The 21,213-nt window shown below is 52.7% G+C and overlaps 1 protein-coding gene and 1 long non-coding RNA gene across 2 annotated transcripts in view; one reads left to right on the top strand and one right to left on the bottom strand.

Moving 5' to 3' along the window:
• Positions 1–21,213, top strand: part of LOC140709662 (uncharacterized) — a 75,452-nt gene that overhangs the window by 2,748 nt on the left and 51,491 nt on the right. The gene's annotated exons all lie outside the window — the stretch shown is intronic.
• Positions 6,656–20,821, bottom strand: SCRT2 (scratch family transcriptional repressor 2). Its single transcript, XM_007963002.3, has 2 exons — positions 20,442–20,821; positions 6,656–9,516 (listed from the first exon to the last, which is right to left on the bottom strand). The coding sequence occupies exons 1-2, from the start codon at positions 20,572–20,574 to the stop codon at positions 8,726–8,728; spliced, it is 924 nt and encodes a 307-aa protein (XP_007961193.3). The 5' UTR covers positions 20,575–20,821; the 3' UTR covers positions 6,656–8,725.

Raw genomic sequence — 21,213 nt, forward strand, 5'->3', positions numbered from 1 at the left:
AAAATGGACATGCGGTCATCTAATTCACAGGGATGTTGGAAGAATGAAGAGATATGATGTTAGGTGAGGTCCTTAGAACAGTGCACGACACATTATAAGTGCTCAATAAATGTTTGCTGTTTGATTGCATTTTAAATTATAACAGAGCTTGAAGGTCTCTCCGTGTCTTCACTTTCAGACTAGTCTTGATGTATTAGTCAAGACTTTTGTTTGCAAGTGACAGAAAGCCAATGTGAATTAGCTTAATGAAAAATGGGGATGTTTTGCTATTCCCTTGACTAAGCTGAAGCCGGGCCTCAGGGGAAAGTAAGTTGAGAGATTTCTTTTTTCTGCCCTCACTCAGCAGAGGGATTATCTCTACATGTCAGGAACATGACTGTCAACAGCAATGATATTTGGCTTTCAATAAGGGAAACCTGACAAGAGAGACTTAATACAACTTAAAGTGTTTCCTCTATTAAAAAAAAAGTCTGGAGGTAGGAAGTCCATGGCTGGGATGGCTGCTCCATGGTCACTAGTGGCATAGGCCCTTTCTATCTTTCTGCTGCATCATTTTTGAGCAGAATTTTCATTCCCAGGGTCACCTCCTATTCAAGATAGTTGCTGAAGTGCCAGCCATCTCATCCAAATTCCACCCTGAAAAGAGGTGGAGAAATGGAAAGGCAAAGGATATGACCCTTCCCCTTTTTAGGATGCTATCTCGGAAATTTTATATAACATTTCCCCTTGTGTGTCATTGACTAGAAATTGGTCACATGGCCACCCCTGGCTGCAAGGGCAGCTGGCTATGTTGTCTTCATTCATAGCGGTAATGTGCTCAGCTAAAATTGGAGTTCTCTTACTAAGGAAGAATAGAGATTGATAAGTAGCTAGCAATTGGAGCCACAGCTCTCAAGTTACAGGCCTTATGGCACAGAGAGAGGGAGAGAGAGAAAATTTCCAAGTTCCAGTCAGATGCCTACATATGAACAAACCAGCTATAGCATTGGGGGGCAGAGACTTTCTTAAAAGCATAAGCCACCATTATTTATTATAATGACTTAAAGGTATGGAGTTCATTTAAAGGTAATTACTGGTCACCTGCTATTGGCTGGGCTGGACCCAGGGGATTTAGCGATCAGCAAAAAGACACTACCAATCTCTGCATTATGAAGCTTACAGTGTAGTGGAGGATTCAGATAATGATCAAATAATCACACTGGTTAATGGAGAGTGTAAAGTATACATTGATAGTAGGTGCTGCAAAAGAATGGCATGTGGTTCTGAGGAAGTGCCTTAGTCCTTTTGGCTGCCATAGCAATACCATAGACTGTGGCTTATAAACAACAGAAATTTATTTCTCACAGTTTCAGGGGCTGAGAAATCCAAGATCAAGGTGACTCTGTATCTCCCCAACATCCATATGTTGAAATCCCAGGTGCTGATGTTGGGAGGTGGGCCTTTGGGAAGTGATTATGTCGCGGGGTTCCTGAGGGCAGAGCCCTCGTGAGTGAGATTAGTGTCCGTTTTCTTTCTTTTGAGACAGGGTCTCACTTTTGTCACCCAGGCTGGAGTGCAGTGGAACTGTAAAGAAAACTTCAAATTTTTAAAATCAGGAACCTGATAATAACTAAGGAATCCTGAAGAGAGTATTGGTAGAAATACAAATGAAAAAGGCCATTTGGATGAGGAAATGAGGAAGATATTGGACGATGAAAAAAAGACCATCTTGTTATAAAATGGCAAAGAACTTGGCTGAATTATGTCCATGTTCTAGTGCTTTATAGGAGGTAGGACTTGTGAGCAATGAAACGGGATATTTAACTGAAGCTATTTCTAAGCAAAGTGTTGAAGCTGTGGCTTGGCTCCTCCTGACTGCTTACAGTAAAATATAAGTAGAAATAAATGAGTTAAAGATGCGACTTTTAAGCAAATAGGAAGCAAAACGTAAAGATTTGAAAAATGTTCAGCCTATCCATATTGCAAAGAATCAGAAAGAATGTTTGGGAGAAAACCTTAGTCTCCATAAGGAGACTGTAATGGTTATGAACTTAATCAGCCATCCCAGCTGGAAAACTGCCATCTTGAATTGAAGGGGAAGGAGACGGGGAGGGATGAAGGAAGGCTGTTTGACTTCTTGGGTTTTTCAGGACAAGACCAGAATGCAAACTGTTGTTCAAGACAAGGGAAGAATGACCCTGAAGGCAATTCAGAGATCATCAAGGCTATCTCCTTGCTTTCAAAAGTCAGGGACATTGCCTTGCATTCAACAGGTTAGAGGGCCTCTGTTCAAAGCCATGGAGGAAGAGCTGCCCAGAGCTGTTGGGGTGGGGCTACCCAGAGCCCTGGGAACATGACCTCTGCTGGATAGAGCTGGAGGGACAGGACCACCACCCCAGAGGGTGCAGAGGGTGGGACCAACACCATCGTGGATCTGGAAGGCTGCCTCAGTGGGCCTGGAAGCAGAGCATTTAATGAACCAAAAATCATTTTTCTTGAGCCTTAAGGTCTCATGGAGTTTGCCTTGTAGTTTAGATGTAATTTGGATCTGCTATTCCTTTCTTCTTTCCTACTTTTCCCTTTTGGAATGGTCTATCTTATACCTGTCCCACCATTGTATTTTGGAAGCAAATAACTTGCTTGATTTAACAGGCTCACAGCTGGAGAACAATTTGCCCCAGGATGCATCACACCTTGAATCTCAGCCATATTTGATTTAGATGACACTTAGGTAATAAAACTTTGGATTTTAGACTTCAGAGTTGATGCTGGAATGAGTTAAGGCTTTTGGGGCTATTGGGATGTAAGGAATGAATGTATTTTGCATGTGAGAAGGATGTGAATTTGGCAGTGGGTGGGGATGGAGGCAGAATGCTATAGACTGAATGTTTGTGTTCCTCCAAAATTCATGTTAAAATCCTAACCCCCAATATGATGGTATTAGGAGGTGGGTTTTTGGGAGGTAACTAGGTCATGAAGACAGAGCCCTCATTAATGCAATTAGTGACTTTATAAAAGAGATCCCAGAGAGCTCCCTCACCCCTTCTACCATGTGAGGACATGATGAGAAGATGGTGGAACCAGAAATCAGGTCCTTACCAGACATTGAATTTGCTGGCCCTTGGATCTAGGACTTCTCAGTCTCCAGAACTGTGCGAAATACATTTCTGTTGTTTCTAAACCGCCTAGTCTACGGTAGTTTGTTACAGCAGCCTACACAGACTAAGACAGCCATGATCTGATCTGCATTTCTGAAAGATCCCTGTGGCTGCTGTGGATGGAGGGAGGGAGGCCAGGGAGGCAGAATGGATCCAGGGAGACCAGGGAGAAGACTGGTACAGTTGTCTAGATAAGAGATGCTGGTGGCTCTGGACCAAGGTGGAGACTGAGAAGATGGAGAGGAAAAATTGACAGGACCTGGTGGATTGGGTGGTGGGATGGGGAGACGGAGGTGAGAGAGATGACCTCTGGGTTTTGTGACTGCAGGACTGGATGGGTGCTGGTGTCATTCACAGAGGTGGGATGCCCCAGAGGAGAAGCAAATCACAGCTTCAGACCTGGGCTGGTCTCTGGTGCTTTTGGGATATCAAAGTGGAGGTAGCCTGCAGGCAGATACAGATTTGCAGCTCAGAGAGGAGGCTGGAATTGAAAATGTTAGTGTATGGGCCGTCTCATGTAGGTAGAAATTGAACCCAGGGGTGTAATTAGATTGCTTTAGGGGAGTATACAGAGCAGAAAGTGGGTTCCTTCCTTGGGTATCGGGTAGGTGAGTCTGCAAAGCTGCTAGGTGGAGCAGCCAGACAAGTAAGAGGAGAACCAGATAGTCATGTCATGTCATGTCATGGAGGTCTTGAAGCTCTTTGAGGACGTCGTAAAAAGCAGACTGGATCCATGTGCCAGTTGAGGTACTCTGGACTGCAGGTAACAGGAACCTGATTCAACTGACTGAAACAGTAAACTCATGTCTTCAGGTATGTTCAGGTAAACAGAAGTCCACAGGCAGCAAGCACCATGAGTGGGATTCAGGGTGGTGTTTTCATTGGCTCCGTGATGTCATAAAGGACCCAGGCTTTTTCCATGCCCCTGCATTGCCATATGTGGTGTAGGCTTCATGCTATGGCCAGTTCATTTCATGGTCACAAGATGACATGCTTCTCTGTTCACATTTGAGGGGAAGAGGAACTGGACTTCCTTTCCTTTTAAGAAAAAGGAAGCAGCAAGTTTTCCATACCCTTCCGGCAACCCTCTCCTTAAGTCTCATTGGCCAGAATTAGGTTATGTGCCCATTTCTGAACCGTGGGAGATGTTAGTATTCTTAGACCAGTAAAGACTACCTCTTAAGCTGATGTTCAGTCCCCAGATTGCATGGTTGCTAATCCAGGAGAGAGGGGTGGGGTGGAATGGTTATTGGACCTGTATAACTGGGCTGGATATGGCTGATGGAGACCCAGCATTCTTTCCCACCTCCCTCTAGGGTGCCTTCTAGATTGCATAGTTGGAGAGTTAAAAACTATATTTCTCAGATCTCTTTGCCGCAAAGATACTAACAGGGAATTAAGTTCTACCAGTTAGATGTACTTCCACGAGATATGGATGGCAGACGTGGGCTGGGGCCATCTTCCGACTGGTTTGACTCTTGCTACTGTCAAGATCGTCTTGGAGGTGTTAAGATTTTCTGTAGCAGTGTTCCAGCATTGTGCCACCAGCACAGTGGGAGACAGGAGACAGTTATAGAGGCAGTGGCAAGGGCCTGCTGATCCCTTGGTTGCACCTATGATGTGGTGGTCTTCAACTCAGTACTTCCGGTGCACCATATTGACCACCAGCAACCCCCACGCCACACCCTCCCCCACCACTGACTGTGGAAGAGGCAGGTGCTGTCTTGGTGGCAGCAGTTCTGCAGTGGAGTTCTGGACTCCAGCAGATGGCTCACTTCTTCAGCCCTTCCACAAATTTTGTCAGCAGCCAATTATTGAAGTATTAAATCCTTCTCCTTCAAAGGGATTTAATACATGTTTATAAAATCCTGTTCTACAGTGGTTTCTGTTCCTGGCACCTAAAACAAACATAATGGATCCAATAGCCAGTCATGGGCAGTGTATGTGGGTGGCTAAGGGATGCAGCAGGTGCCTGGGTTTCTCAAAACCCCACTGGCGAGGCAGGCAGATCACTTGAGGCAAGGAGTTAGAGACCAGCCTGGCCAACATGGTGAAACCCCGTCTCTATTAAAAATACAAAAATTGGCCACATGCAAGGGCTCATGCCCGTAATCCCAGCACTTGGAGAGGCTGAGGTGGGCGGATCACAAGGTCAAGAGATTGAGACAATCCTGGCCAATATGGTGAAACCCTGTCTCTACTAAAAATACAAAAATTAGCTGGGCATGGTGGCATGTGCCCGTAGTCCCAGCTACTCAGGAGGCTGAGGCAGGAGAATTGCCTGAACCTGGGAGGCAGAGGTTGTAGTGAGCCAAGATCATGCTACTGCAGCCTGGCAACAGAGCGAGACTCCATCTCAAAAAAAAAAAAAAAAAAAAAAAAAAATTAGCCAGGCGTGGTAGTGCATGCCTGTAATCCCAGCTACTTGGGAGGCTGAGGCAGGAGAACTGCTTGAACCCAGAAGGCAGAAGTTGCAGTGAACTGAGATTGCGTCACTGCACTCCAGCCTGGGCAACAGAGCCAGACTCTGTCTCAAAGAAAACAAACAAGAAACCATTGGAGATTTTGCAGAGTTAGGGGAAGGTTCCCACAACTGCTGCTGTTGTTGAAAACAGCTAGCACATTGCTCAGGATGCAGCTGCTTGTCCAGAGGTGTGTGGAGGGAAGGCGGACAGGCACCAGGTAGACAGTCTGCAAACTGAGTGCACTGCTTACACAGGAGGAAACTGACAAAGAGGCCCCAGAGGAGGCAGGTTCTAGCCTGCAGCTTCCCCATCCCATTACTCGGCATCCATCCCTCAAAACATGCAGGTTATGCTTCTTGGTAAGTCTGAGTTGAGGGTAGGTGGCAGGGGTTGGTGGTCCCTACCGAAGTTTTCAGTAAGGTGAGACAGATTTGTATTTTGAAGGATCACTAAGGCAGCTATCGAGGATGATGTATTGGTTGACTTGAACACTTTTGGTGACAGTAGCTCAGAAGCTCTATGGGCAACTCACTGTTTTTGGACAACTTTGCCAGCTGGGCCAAAGTCAACATTTTTGCTTGCTTCCACTCACTGAATATGTGACCATATATGACTGGGGAGAGCAGTAGGGGATGAACTGGGGAAGAATATTGGGGTTGTAAACTGGCTGTCCACAGACACATGTGGACCACAGTTGTAATTGTTTGGTAGGTGTAATTTGAATCGTATTTCTCTAAGGTGAGACACACTCTTTCCAACTAGTCACAGGCTTCACCTTCCCTAATGTCTTAAGGCAACTGGCTTCACTCACATGTTATTAATCAGGTTTTTAAACCCTTATTTGAGGAATATTAAGGATTGAGGATGCCTGAGACCTTGTAAATGCCAAGGGACCCTTGGGGCTGTGTGACCCTTGGTGGCAGCTATAGGCTGGTCAGGCTATAGAGAGGAAAACGGAGCGGAAAAATACTGTCTCTCCATCGCCCTCCCCTTCTTCTCATTCCCCCCTTCACCCCCGCACCCTGCTCCAATCAGAACGTCTGGAGGCGATGATGAGTGGCCAAAGTCCCTTTAATATCCCTGAATTGCGTTACAAGTAATACTGCTGGAGGTGGGGAAGGGATGGGGGTTTGGGGGTGAGTTGGGATAGGACGGAGGAGGAGCGCCAAGCGCTCATACAAAATATGGCCAAAAGGCTTAGCATGCATGGAAAATTATTGCTGTCAGAAGTTCCTATTTACAGGGTCAACACCCTCCATAATTGCTTCTGCTACCCCTCTCCCTCCCACCATCCCTGCAGCCTCCGTTCCCGCTGGGCCTGGAGCTGAGCAAAGGCCCATTCACCCCTCTGGAGCCCTGGGGAAGTGCCCCTGCTGCAGGGGTGCCTCCAGTCTCCCTCTTCTTTTGTGGCTAAGAGGAGGGGAGAGGAGGATCTGAGAGTCCAGGACTCCTGCCCGTAAGCTGGGTGCAGAGCAATGGGGCAGAGGCGTGTGCTTAAAGCGGAGGGGGCCGGGGCCCGTGAGCGTGGAGGTGTGTGCTTCGGTCCTCGCCCGGGCATGCAAAAGCAGCGGAGGAGGTAGTGGCGGCCAACGGGCGGGTGGCTGGCAGCCCGGCCCCTCTGTCCGGGAGAGTTGCATAGACGTGGCCGGGAGAGAGCGCCCCTCCCGGGGAGCAGGCCAGAGGCCCCAGCGGGTCCGGGGCTCAGTCGGTCCCTGGAACCTGGGGTCCCTCGGGAAGAGGAATAAATAAGAAACAAATCGAGGAGGCTCCTCTCTCCGGGCCGCCTGGAGTGGCAGGGTAAGGTTCAGGAGGGCGGGGACCTGCCCCACGCCTGGACCTCCTGATGCTCCCTCACCCCACAAGTTGAGGGTCAGCAAGCTGCCCCCCAATTCTCGAGTCCCCTTCCTCAGTGAGTGCGGGCTCTGGTGAGGATGGATTTCTCCCGAGACGCGGGGGTGTGTGTGGTGGGGGCAGCCTTCTGTGGCCTATGCTGTCCCTCTCCTTGCCTGGCTTCCTGACCTCCCAGTCCAGCTGGGGAAGCCAGACTGTCCCTGGGTGAGGCCAAGAGATTAAATAGAATAATAAATAGATAAATAAATAAATACACAAATAAATAACTGGAAGGACCCAGCCGGACGGGGGAAGGGCATTGGTGAGGTGCTCCAGACCTCCCCCCAACAAGTAAGGAAGGGGATCTGTGGCCCTGGGGATGGGGGAAAGTGCTCAGAGAGTCTGGGGGTAGGGCAGCTCCAGATTGTGGAAGCCCAGGTTGTGCCGGGGAGAGAGGGGTTACATTAGGGGGCAGGGCCCTGAAGTGCCCCTCAAGCCCCCTCCAGGTTTGGTAAACTCAGAGGGGTGAGAGTTGCTAGAGAGGTGAGGGCATCTGGAGCTGGGGCTGGGAGTGGGTGATGAGATCCCCATGGACTGAAGAGAGTAGGAAATGTGTGTGGGAGTGTGTGTGTGTGTCTGTGTGTGTATGTATGGCCGGACCTAAGGCCTGAGCATGGATGGGATCAGGGACAGATTGGAGACTTCAAGAAGGGTGAAGATTAGATTCCCAGATGGGCACACTCTGGGAGACTCAGCAGAGGCTAGAGGGATGGTCTGGGGTTGGATTGTGGTCTCAGGGCGGCAGGGCCTGCGTCCAGGTATGGACGGGGAAACTGAGGCAGGTATGGGCATCAAGGGTATAGGTATGCGGCTTTCATTGGGGGCTCCAACAGAGGAATGGTCAGAGAGATTCAGCTGAGAAGCGACAGAAAAGATCTAGAAGTTAGAAGAGCAGCGCGGGGTCTGGGCGGGAGAAATTTCCGGCTCTTGGGCGCGGGAGAGGTGCGGACCTGGTGCCTGAGTTGGGAGCCTTGAAGGCGCGGACAGGGGGTCAAGGTCCGAGGGGTGGCCGGAAAGGACGCAGTGGGTAGGGGGACGCTGGGGAAGACGGTGCTGGAAGTGAGTCGTGGGCTTGGAGGCTGGAGAGAAAAGTTCAGGGCTGGTCAGGGGTCCCCACGAGAGGGGCATGGGCAGGGAAACGCAGCCGGGGGTGGGCGAGGGCGCTGCGGGCGCAGGTAGCGGGCCCGGGGCGCGTGGAGAGCGAGTTCCAGGCGCGCGGGCGAGGCGGAAGGCTCAGCTGGCGGGCCCAGCAGGGGTCGGCGGGGGCGGCTCGGCGCCCTTGACGCAGGCTGCCTCGCAGTGCTTGTGGAGGTAGGACTTGAGCGCGAAGCTCTTGTCGCACTGGCGGCAGCGGTAGTGCTTGAAGGCCGAGTGCGTCTGCATGTGCGCGCGCAGGTTGGAGCGGTCGGCGAAGGCCTTGCCGCAGTGCGCGCAGCCGAACGGCTTCTCGCCAGTGTGCGAGCGCATGTGGCCCTGCAGCAGCCAGGGCCGTGAGAAGGCCTTGCCACACACGCCGCACTTGTGGCGCAGGTTGTGCGTGAGCACGTGCATGGCGAGCGCGGGCATGGACACGTAGGCCTTGCCGCACGTCGGGCACTTGCGCGCCAGCTGGCTGTCCAGGCTGCGGTGCGTCTGCTTGTGGCGGCTCAGGTTCGACGACGTGGCGTAGGTCTTGCCACACTCGGCGCACGCATGCCGGTGCCCACCGCCCGCCTGCGCCCCTGCTCGCCCCGCGCGTCCCCCGGCGCCCCCCGCGTCCCCCGAGCCCCCCGCGTCCCCGCCGCCTCCGCCCCGCCGCCGCCGCGAGCGCCCGTCCGAGATGAAGAAGGCGTCCATGGAGTAGCTGTCGGTCACGGCCGCCTCCCCTCGGAAGTAGCGCGAGGACAGGCTCGACTGCGGGCTCTCGGGGTCGCTGTACTCCTCCGGCGCCGCCGGCGGGTACGCGGGCTCGGCCGGGGCCAGCTCCAGGCCCGGCTTCTGGTCCGCATCGTAGCTGCTCGGGGGCAGGCAGTGCGGAGCGTACCCTGGAGGGGCGAGAAGTGGAGGGGCGGTGAGAGGAGGCGCGGAAGAGGGCTTCCTGCTTTGAGCAGGTCATCCTATGTGCCCTGTAGCTCAGCGCCCCTGTGGCAGCCCCGACAGTGGCGGTCTCTGACCTGCACCTCAGCTCTTCGTGTCAGACAGCCTGGGTTCAATTCCTTCCTCTGTCGACTGCAGTGCAAACAGCCGCCACCGCATCCCACGGAGTGTGGGGCCGGCACGGTTCTACAGAGCGTACCTTCACTATCAAGTGCTCACAACCACGGAGTGATGGTCTTATTATAATACCCACTCTACAGGTAGAGAAACTGAGACACAGAGAGATGCAGCAGTCAGTCTAACCTTAGAGTCAGTAAGTGATGGAGCCCTTGCCAGTGTGACCCTGAAGCCCATGCTGCCTCTATTCCAACAACATTCTGCTATTGCAGTCCTGTGACTTCTCTGGATCTCAATTTTTCTCATCTGCAAAATGCAGCTTGTGATTGGACACCTCCTTCCAGGGTCGTTGGAAGGACTGAGTAAAGTGACGATAATAAACATGTATTAAGCTCTTACTGTTTGCCAGACTCTGCCTCGGTGCTTTACACATGTTAACTCTAATTGTCACAGACCCAAGGAAGTCGACACTATTGTAATCCCCATTTTATGTGTAAGGAAATTAACAAAGGGGGGAACATACAGTAATTGCTATATAAATGTTAGCTATTATAATTATGCTTTTTACTTGCTTGGAGATAGTCTCCTCCCCCACCACACTGTGAGCTCCCCAAGGTTGGATCTGTATGCTCAACACATTCCTGGCTCAAAGTAGATGTGCGATGAATAGATGTTGCACGAAGGAATCACAATCCAGTTAGACCCACCTGCCAGGGTTGCTGGAGCATTTAAGAGGGGTCAAGTGTGTGGCATGTAATAGGTGCTACAGAAAGGGGACTTCCTCATACCTGCTCCCAAGCCTGCTTTGCTCTGTGCTCCTCTAGAAGTCGTTGGGAGTCCCCAGTGAGAATTCACCTTCCCCTCCTCCTCCCACTTAACTGGAGTTAGACCAGGAATCCTGTCTGCCAAGGGTTTGAGTGATTGGTGGGTGGGCAGGCTGGGGTCTCCCAGGGGATTCCATAGGGGGTTCTTATAGGCAGGGGCCATTCTGATTTGCCTCTGCCTCCCATGGCCTAGGCTGGTCCTAGCACCTTCCCTGGGACCCTGGGGGCTGGGCTCCCTGTCAAGTTTCTGGCAGACAAACTTTTCATCCTGGCACTTGATGAGCAACTGATTCCATTTTTTTGTGATTCCACAGAACAATGAAGGTTAAGTCCCTTTCAGAGGTTTCCCAGCTGGGGAGTGGGATTTGACCTTCTCCTGGTGACCCCTGAAACCGATAACCACTCCTCCTTCCCTTCTCCCCGTAGCCTCCTTAGCTGAAGTGAGCAGGTGGAAGAGGGTTTTGTAAGGGGAAACAGGATTCCAAGATGTTCAGACTTTTCGCTGGGTATTCTGGTCAGGTTTGGTTCCTTACACAGCCTGATTCAGCCTCCAGGCCTTTGCCTCTCATCTGGCATTTGGGATGGACACAGGGTGAAGTCTGTGTGCCCCTGAAAGCAAGGGTGTGCCCTCGTTTTTATCTCTGTCCCTTCAGCAGCCAGCACAGGGGCCTTTGCACATAGAAGTGATTGTGGATTGAGGAAGTGGATGACCTAGTAGGGAGGGGCTCTGTGCTTGGATGTAAAGGGGGATAGTGATAGTGGCAATTTTTTCATCTGGGGAGAGGAGATGCCCAGCCTCTCCGAACCCTATGTCTTCTATCCCATCTGCCTCTGGTCTGGAGATCCCCCTGCTTCCCACTCCAGGAACCAGGCCTGGTACTCAAGTCCCAGAACGTTCAGGAGTGTTGTTTCAGACTGAGTTAAATACCTGTCAGGCACTCCCAGACCCCCCTCCTTCTCCTTCTGTATTTCCTCACGTTGTAATTCCTGGTGATGATAATAATAGCTAATATTCATTGAGCACTTACTGTGTGCGACAGGCTCTGTGCTAAGTGCTTCGCTCCCATCATCTCACTGAATCATCACAAAACTGCTCTTATCACAGATAAGGAAACTGAGGAACAGTGTGGTGATGGCCCTTGCTCCAGGGATGGAGCAAGGATTGGAATCTACTGCCCCCTTGGTTTCCCACATAGTGAGAGGTCCTCCAGGAAGGGGCTGTGGCTGAGCTGTTTACCTCCCATTCCTAGGGCCCTAGGTAGTAGGCACTTAATAAGTATTTGTGGAATGAGTGATGACAATTTGCGAGGCCAGCCTCACACCCCAGCCTAGCAGGACCTGGTAGACAGTCCTGTCCACCTGGACTCAGGGCAGGTCTGCACCTCATGTGGCTGGGGCCATGGAAGGGGAAGGGTGATTTGGTTCTCCAACACAGATTCCATCTGGGTGCCTTTGGGCAGGTTGTGTCTCGGGTCCTTTTTTTTTAATGGGATTTATTTGGAGGGGTGACTGATCATGTAACCAGTGCCTTGCATGTTCTATTATTAAAGAAGGATGGCATATTGGATAAGAGTACAGCTTTGGTGCCAGAGAGCCTGGATTGTTTTGGCTCTGCTATTCCCAGCGGTGTGACTTTGGACAAACGATTTGGCCTCTATGTGCCTCTACCATTTCAGTAAGGGGTCGTCAGTAAACAGACAATGTATAAACAAATAATAACCAACACTCCCAGAGCACTCCTGTGTCAGGCACTCTTACAGGGGCTTTCCACACATGAATGCACTCTACCCTCATGACGCACAAGGTGGTACCATTTTACAAAAGAGGAAACCAAGGCACAAGGAAGTTAAGTAACAAGCCTAAGATTGTGCAGCTAATAAGTTAGAGTCAGGATTCCAGCCCAGTGGCTGGCACATTTTAAATCCACCATGCATGTTGGCTGTTACTGTGAACAACAATAACAATCTCCCCAGATGGGTTTCTGTGCTGCAGCTTTCTTGGCATCTGCCCCAACACATTTTGCTGCTCCTCTCTGGGCCTCTGTTTCCTTACCCAGGATGTGTAATTTCTATTTCACGTTCTGATGGGAAAATTTCTGGTGCATAGTAGGAGCTCCATCTGTGAACCAGAGCGTTCTCAATGAGGTGCTCTGCCCATGGCGCCCTCTGCTGGTGGCCTTCAGCACTGTTGACTTTACTCCTGTTGCAAGGGGCTCTTATAAAGAAATAGGGGCGCCTTTAACAAAGGCTGCTCATTTGCCTAGGGAGGGATGTAGAATTGTCTTCAGGATAGTGATTGTGAGCCCAGACCAGACACCCCGTCAGTGGATTTTGGCATGGGTTGAGAGCATCCTATGAGAGTTTGTGTGGTCATGTTAGGAAGAAGTGGTTCTAACTTGCTTTGTGACTGTGGCCAGGTTGCTTAACCTTCCTGGGCGGAATCTATACATGAGAAAGATAGACTGGAATGGTCTAAAGACCCTTTCTGCATCATGGCTGAATCAGTCCCTCCATGATGCTCTTTGTCCCCTCCACTCCTCGCTCCTCCAATTCCACCCCGTTTTCCTCAGATTCACAGACATCTCCCTATGCAACCTTGGGCAAGTTACTTAATCTCTTTCTGCCACACCTGTATAAGGGAGCTCATAATAAGGTTGAATAAATGAATGCACGTAAAGTGCTTAGTACAATGCCTGACACATACTAGCTGCCCTCTCGAGCTGTTATTATTATTGTCGTTGGTAGTATTCCTACGTTTCCTGGTGATATCCTTCTAATCTGCCAGAGAGTAGGAGATACACATGGGTTTCTTATGCTGCTGTGTGACCTTGAGCAAACCACCTCACCTCTCTGAGCCTCAACCCTGGAGACTTCTTTAGGAGACTAAAAGCCATACTTTAACCTGATGCATGGAACCCAGACACGTACCCTCCTCTGTCCTAAGGGTGACTATAGAAGGCTGAGATACCTATCCTGCAACTGACAGGGTGAGACAGGACTCTTGTTTGGGTTCCCACAGAGATAGGGATGGCCTGGGATTCAGAGAAAAGAGAATCTCAGATGAGATCTCTCATCCTGGCCCTTGAATTCAGAACCTAGCTGTGTGACCTTGGGTAAGTTGCATAACTTCTCTGGGCTCAAATCCTCCATTTGAGGAATGAGGACCAGAGCCACCCATGTCACGTAGGGACATGGGGAGGGACCAGAAATACTTTGGAGATGTGCACATGTTTCCTGGAAATCACTTGGGTTTTCCCTGCCCAACAGTCTTGAGATTTTAGGCTGAAGGTCCAGAATCTATGTTTTTACAAATTAGTACTCAAAGGAGTCGTGAAAGGTAAATTGATGAGAATTAAGGTGCTGGGCCCTCTGCAGACACTGTCTCATTTAGCTACCTGACCCCCTGGGGGGATGGAGGGGCATGTGTAACAAATACTACTGCTGTTACTGCTAGTGCTTCCAACTAACACCAGCCTCCCTGTAAGCCAGACATCGCCCTGTGCCCAGAGGCCCAGAAATGGGAGAGGATTTGCCCAAGGTCACTGGAGAGGGAAGTGGCAGGTCTGAAACCTTCCAAGGCATGTGTTTTTTCCCAAAACACCAGAGAGGGCATGGAGACTTGCTGGGGAAGAGATCTTCAATTGGTGGGGGGAGGGGTGGTGGGGAGAGGGGTGGTGGGGTGCTGCACAAACACTCCCACCTAGTTAGGCTGTGGTGGGGTGGGTGGGGGCATGGGGTAGTAGGGGCATGGAGAAGCTGTTGTGGAAAATGCTTCAGGCCCTTGTAAATATTTGTAAATCATACTTAGTAACAGTAATGTCTATCGCTTATTGAGCACTTACTTCGTGCAAGGCACCCTGCTAAATACTTTGTGCACATTAGCTCACGTCTAAGGTCACTTCCCTCCATGCCCTTGTTCTGCAGAAGCTGAAGCCCAGACAAGGGCCTTGACCCACCTTAGGTCACAAAACAAGTTCTCATCAGAGCTGGGTTGGCCTCCTTTTCTTTTCTTTTCTTTTTTTCAGTCCAGGACTCCTTTCCCCCGTCTCTCCCAGACTCCCAAGGTGCCAAACTTTCTCCAGGGAATTCCCAGCCTCAGCCTCACCCCTCTGTCCCAAAATGGGCAGAAAAAGACAGGGGCCTGGTGGTGGGCCAGCTTCCCAGGCGGCCCACTTTCCTGAGGAGGGCTGGGCCCTGCTGGGTGGTGGGGGCTGGAGGGGCTGCTGTATGGGTATATTTAGACCTGCTTCTTGCTGTGCCAGGGCCTCGGGCCTCGAGAATCAGCTCCAGCCAGCTGAGCAGAAAGCCAGGTCTGTCAGCAGCAAAGCGGGATAAAAATAGTTTCTCCTGTCTGCTCACAGAGCTGGGCAAAGGGGCTGGGTACCTCCCCCTCCCCTTATTATAGCATCTTTGTTAGCAGTTCCCTGGGCACTGGACCAGAAATGACACCCACCTCCTCCAAAGGCCTGGCAGCTGGTACATCTGCCCACGGGGAGGAGGTCCCTGAGTCCAAATGAGCAGTGGACAGAGTGAGGTCTGGCCCAACATGACCAACGCTGCACGGCTTGGGGCTGATGCCCACTGACTCAGGTCCAAGGAACTTCGAGATAATTCCAAGGCTCTTCCCCGCCACCCCCACCTCTTGGAATTCCCCGTATTCTGGTCTTTCCTGACTGTGACCCAATTCCTGTGGCCTACAGGGAGGTCCAGAGCTCTGCAGGAATCAACAGGAAAGATTTTTCAGGGGGGTGTGGAGATTACAGTGAGTGGCTCAGGGTCTTCAGGTCTCCATCCTGGTTGGTGGAGCTGCCTCCCGCTCCCTCGGGGGGATCGCCAGTGGGCCCTTTCTGGGCTTCCTTCCGGAGACAGGGTGTGTTGCGCGGTGCTCCACTTCCTCTCCCGGCCTCCTACTTTCTGCTGTGCCCCCCACCTCTCTAGAAGGTCCATTCCAAACCCCTCCCTACCCAAAGGCTGGCAGTAGACACTTCACTGCAGGGGAGTGCACAGCTGGGAAGGAGACCAAGAGGCCTGAGGGACCCCATCTCTCCTGGCAGAGGGCCTCCAGGCTGTGGGGGCCCCTAGAACCTGTGGATGTAGCACCCACCAGGGAGGTGTGACAGGGCACACCATTTATGCTCTTGTGACTTCGGGCAAGTCATGGCCCCTCTGTGACCTCAGTTTTGCCTCTGTAGGTTGGAGTGAATCCTCCCCTGCCCCCCCTGCCCTTTGCCCACTGTGGATTTGTGTGGCCAGAGAGTGCCTTTGGGATGTGTAGACTGCTGCACTGACATAAGGGACTTGGTGTACTCTCCCGCCCTCCTTCAGCAATCAAAGACTGAGACTCTCTACAGTGTGGAAGCTCAGCTCGGGACCCTCATGACCCTCTCGTAACCCCAGGCTTTAGAGGAAATCAGGGGTTCCCAGATTCCGTATCTCACATGGGTCTCATCATTCCACACTTCCACTGAGCCCTGTTAATTCACAGGAAAATTAGATTTCTGGGTCCCTAGAAGGTCAAAGCTGAAAGAGATCATATTCAACTGTTTGATATCATGAAAGGGAAACGGAGGCTGGGAGGAGAGGAGAGACTAGGCCAGGACCACCCGGAAGGCTAATGGTGAATCTAAGACTTGAACTCAGGCCAGCCTTGAGAATAGATCTGGACATGACCTTGGACTGGAAACTGGGCCTGAATCTTGATTCTGGACCCAGCGCTTTGCCCTGGACCTGTTCATAGATATTGAAATTTGAAATTGGACATGGATTTGTCCTGGATAGCAGACCTGGACCTATAACCTCAGACACTGACCTTGTACCTAGTCCTTGGGCCTGGTCCTATACCTGAAGTTTGACCTAGGCATTGGACTTGGACCTCAGATCTGTACTTGGATGATTGGACTGAATGTTAGACCTTGACCTAGACTTTGAACCTGGGCCTCTGACTTGTCTTTAACGTGGACCTTGGACCTGGACCAAGGCCAAGTTACCAGGGAAATGGGTGGTTAGAGAAGACTCAGATGGGCCTGCTGTGTGTCCATGGGCACCTCCCCAGACTTCTCTGTGCTCACTCTTCCAAAAGATTGGGGAAGCCCTTTTGCATCACTGCTCCCCAGAGGAACTTTCTGAGGAATGGATGTGTGGCAGCTGGGGACATTGGGCCAGGCTCCCAGGCCTGGCCTGGAGCGACTACCTGGCGCCATCAGAGGGAGTGAGAGGAAGTGGGCGCTGGTTTAATGTGGTCAACTAGATAAGCCCATGGGTAGAAGTAGGAGAGTTTCCTCAGCTTGCTGGGGGAGGCTTAATGTAGCTGCAGAGGGCAGACAACTGCGTTATTGGATTGGCATTGATCCCTCATCTGCCTGGGTTGGATGCACTCTGAGAGGGCATGAGGGCAGGACAGGGTGGGGATGCAGAGGAAGGGGGGCCTAGCTCCCAGCTGGGGTTCGGCGTTAAGGTAGAGGGGAGGCAGACACTCCAAAAGATGTTCTTGGCAGGGGCCCACAGAGACCACTGACATGCATATGGGTGGGCCACCTTCTCTGGGGTGGCTGAGAGTCCCAGCATCCTTCAGGATGGGGGCTCTGGTCTGGGGAAGGCCTGGTGGAGTTGGAGGGTGGGGTTAGCGGAGGGTTAGGATGATGTGAGTTGGCATCTCCCAGAAAGACTGAGTCTGTGCTCAGAATCACCCAGGGGAGACAAGGGGAAGGGAAAGCAGTGGAGGAGCAAGAGAGGGATCTTACTGGAGGGGACAATGAAATTAGATCGATCTCCACTTATCAGGGAGCTGTGCAGAGGGACCTGGTGCTTTCTCCATTTTGGGGGCTCCCCTTTCCTATTTAGGGATTCTGTGGGCTTGGGGGGACCCTGGAGCACAGACACACTTGCTGCACCCTCTGCTCTGCCTGGTGGTAGAGCTGAAAGGGAGTAGGAAGGCAGAGAAGAACATTGCTCGTGTGTGTGTGTGTGTGTGTGTGTGTGTGTGTGTGTGTGTGTGGGGAGAAGGAGGAGGAGTCCTCCAGGAATTCTCCAGCATTCTCAGGCATTCCCAGAGCTGGGGTATACCTCTTTAATTTGGGGTTCTGCATCTTTATCAGCTAGGAGCATGTGGGTTCTCTGACCTCCACATTCACAAGCTCCCCCAACCCCTGCTCCCCCCACCCAGGTTTCCCTCCCTCCAGCCTCCTCCTGACCCTGCAGCCCGAGCTGCAGGAATGGCTTGTAAGAAGATCTTTCTAATAACTGGAACTATCTCCAGCCCCAGGCCTCCCCCTCTCTCCCTCCCTCCCTCCCTCCCTCCCTCCCTTCCTTGCTTCTCCTCCCTCCCTCTCCTCATCTTCCCCCCTCCTCTCTTTCTCCTTGTTTACCCAGCACACTTACACACGCTGAGAGAGAAAAACGTCAGCTCAGCAATTTTTCACACTTCCCTCAAATGCTCAGCAAGGTTATTTCCGGCAGAGCGGAGACAACGGGCCACCAGGAGCCGGCAGGCGTTCAGCAGACCCCCAGCACCCTCCACCCATCCAGGGAATAAGGGATCCCTCACTGCCCAGTCTGGTCATACCCCAGGGAGGGAAGAGGCCCCCGAAAACAGGACAAGGCAGACTTTGTATTTCCAAGTCATACCTAGGCTTGGTCTCTGGCACTGACTTTCCACTGCAGACACTGCCAAGGTGGCCAGGCCAGGGTGCCTGTCCTCAACATGGGGTAGCCTACTGAGACCAAAGCCAAGAAAAATGCCTGATCCCAGAAATGCCGCTACCCTCAGCCAGGTGGCGTAGGTTCAGTGGAGCCCTAAGGAAAACCTGACAATGGCCTCCTAGCCTTCTGTTAGACCCCTGTGCAGGCATCTCCAGTGCTTCACACTCCATACTTGACCTTCACAGAAGCTGAGCTTGTCAAAGTTGGAAGGATGCTTAGTTTATGCCATCAAAACTCTTTCACTGCTGGGGAGGCTAAGGACCAGAGAAGGGAAGGCACTTGCCCAAGGTCACACAGCAAGTGAGAGAGATAGAGCCCCGGCCTCCAAGTTTCAGGCCAGGTTTCTGGCTATCAGGACAGCCTCAGGATTCCTGAGAGGTGAGGGAGTTGGTCTGGAGCCCCGTGGGGAAAGGGACAAAGACAGAGGTGGTTCTAGAGTGTTAAACCCGGTGGAACCTCTGCAGAAACACCCTACTGGTGGCTCTGCACCCGCCCTGCTTCCCACTATTCACTCAGGGGCTCCTTTCAAAGCTTTTTTGGACTGAATTCAAGGCAAGGCATTCTCTTGCCTCCCTCCTGAGGAACAGCCTGCAGTTTTGGCTGTGAATGGGAAATTCTCTGGGCTTCTCTGGGTTTCCTCAGCTGGCCTGGGGACAGGACCAACGGGGCTTCAGGGGCTGGAATCCCAGAGCTTTGTGTCAGTCCCTTAAGGGATCCATATCCCAAGCTTGCAGATATTTCAGTTTCCACCAGCTTTGAGCACACACTCTCCAGCTTTGGCATGGCCCCAGGTCCACCCTCTGTCCTGCCAGCCCTCAGCCCAGCTCAGCCATGTCCCTGGGCTTCTGTCCTCCACCTCAAGAGGCCCTACGATCATGAAAAGAGGACAGTAGAATAAGGGATATGTGGACAGAGGAGAAGGGGTTTCTGTTAATGATCTGGGGAAGGCTAGGGGATGAGGGGCTGTAGCTGTATCCCTGATCACTCTGTAACTTCTTTGACCTTGATGAGGTCACAAAGCCCTTTGCCCAGCACTCTCTCTCTCTACCTGGTGTGGCAGAGTGATGGAATGTGGGTGAAGTGCTTGGAAATCCCAGAGGTGGAAGCCCCCACCCTCCCAGACTCCTGTCTTTGCCATCTCAGTTCCCCCCTCATTCTCAGCCCTTTCTTTTCTCCTCTCTCAATCTCTTTATCCCCACCCCCATTTCCCCCCCGCCCACACACACACCCCAAAGCTACCACATGTGATGTCAGATCTCTCACTACCAAAGGGACACCTCCTCTCCAGATACCTGCCCTGGTGGGGGCCATCAGGGGAGAACCCCTTTATGATTCCCTTGGTGGAGGATGGGATCCACAGAAGCAGTCTCCACTTTTCCCTGCCCTCCAGAGATCACCCTCTTCTGCACCTGAATGACCTCTCTTGTTCCTCAAACCCTTGTCCCTGCAGGAACTTATTCTGAGAGGAGATGGGAGTGTGTGTGTGTGTGTGTGTGTATGTAGTAGGGAGGGGGCTTACGAGGAGCACCAGGGTTGGTTCTGGAGGGGGTTTGAGAAGCTGGGGATGGGGAAGAAGTGCAATCCAGGGGACCAGGAGCCACTTTGGGGGAACCCCTCCCAGAAATCCCCTCTTTCTTGCAGTCCCCAGGACAGGCCCAGCCTTTGGCAGGCATGTGGCTGAGGGTAACAAAAGAGTTATTGAGAGAGGGGGTCTGAGAGCACTTGAGTGACATCGGCAGGGGAGCAGGTTTGAAGGGAGGGAGGGCGCCCCCAGCCACCGCCAGAGAACCAACCCTGGCTCTCCAGGGACTGAACATCCAGGGCTCTTTACCTTCCCCCTCCCCAGGCAGCCAGCTTCTCTTCCTCAGCTGGGGAGAGGGAACCCTCAAACTGTCTTGTGCTTTAGTCCCCAGCACTGGCCCTTCATGAACAGACCTCTCTCTGTGTTCTCTCGCCACCCCCTCACTCTAGCCCTATTTGAGGGCCACAACTTTCAAAGTCCCGACTGGCGCGTGGCTGCGGGATGGGCCGACCCCGCGACTTTCCCTTTGTACGACCTAGCCCCTGCCCCGCCCGCACGCACGGCCCTTGGAAAGCCCGGGAGGTGCCCACAGCCAGAGATATCTCCTCCCGGGGTTTCCTGTCGCACGCGCCCCTCCTCGTGGCCCAAGTTGGGGAGGGCCCCAGCTCCCCTCGTCTCTCCTCCCAACCCCCCCCCCGCCGGGTCCCACTCACCGTTGTCCCCGGGAGGCCCCCGGGCGCCAGGCAGCACGTAGGCTGTCTCCAAGGGGTGGTAGGTGGGGGCCGGCACCCCGCTGCACTGGAAGCCGTCCCCTTTGATCTTCTTTACCAGGAAGGAGCGCGGCATGGTGCGACTGGCGGGGGGCTCGGCAGGGGCAGTTGCGTGGAGCCCCGGGTGGGGGAGGCGGCCAGCCGGGCGCGATTGACTGTCCGCGCCGGTTTTCAGCACTGGACAGCTCCCAGCGGGCGGGCGGGCGGGAGGCCGCTCGGAGCCGGCACCGGTGGCGGCGGCCCCGGCTTGGGCTCCGGCTCGGGCTCGGGCTCCCACTCGGGCTTGGCGGCGGCGGCGCGCAGACAGGGGATCGCAGGAGCTGTGCTCAGCACTCCGGCTGCCGGCTTTATATGGGACGCAGGCTGGAGGAGATCAGGTGGTCCCCTAGCAATGGAACTGTTCAGCGCTCTAATCCATCAAATGTCCCCCAGGACAATCGCTCCGCACACGTTCCCCTGAACCGGCGGCGGTGGGGGCAGGCCAGGCGCAGGGAGCAGCGAGCAGGCAGGAGGGGAGAAAGTGAGGGTGAGAAAGGCGCAGAGACAGAGAGAGACGGAGAAAGGGGAGTGAGGGGGGCGGGGAAAAGAAGAGAGACTCGGAGAAAGACAGAAAGAGACATACAGGGAAAGGGAGACGCACACGCTGAAAAAGGTAGAAATAGAAGCAGAGAGACCAAGATAAAGACAAAAAGACACAAGAGAGAAACACAGAGAG

Source organism: Chlorocebus sabaeus, chromosome 2 (assembly GCF_047675955.1).
Source record: "Chlorocebus sabaeus isolate Y175 chromosome 2, mChlSab1.0.hap1, whole genome shotgun sequence".
NCBI classification, from domain to species: Eukaryota; Metazoa; Chordata; class Mammalia; order Primates; family Cercopithecidae; genus Chlorocebus; species Chlorocebus sabaeus.

Bases quoted from the DNA above. Each gene is read 5' to 3' on its own strand.
- SCRT2 (XM_007963002.3), bottom strand. From the start codon at position 20,574: ATGCCGCGCTCCTTCCTGGTAAAGAAGATCAAAGGGGACGGCTTCCAG. The intron at 9,517-20,441 runs GTGAGTGGGACC...TCGCCCCTCCAG, and splicing joins GGGGCCTCCCGGGGACAACG to GGTACGCTCCGCACTGCCTG.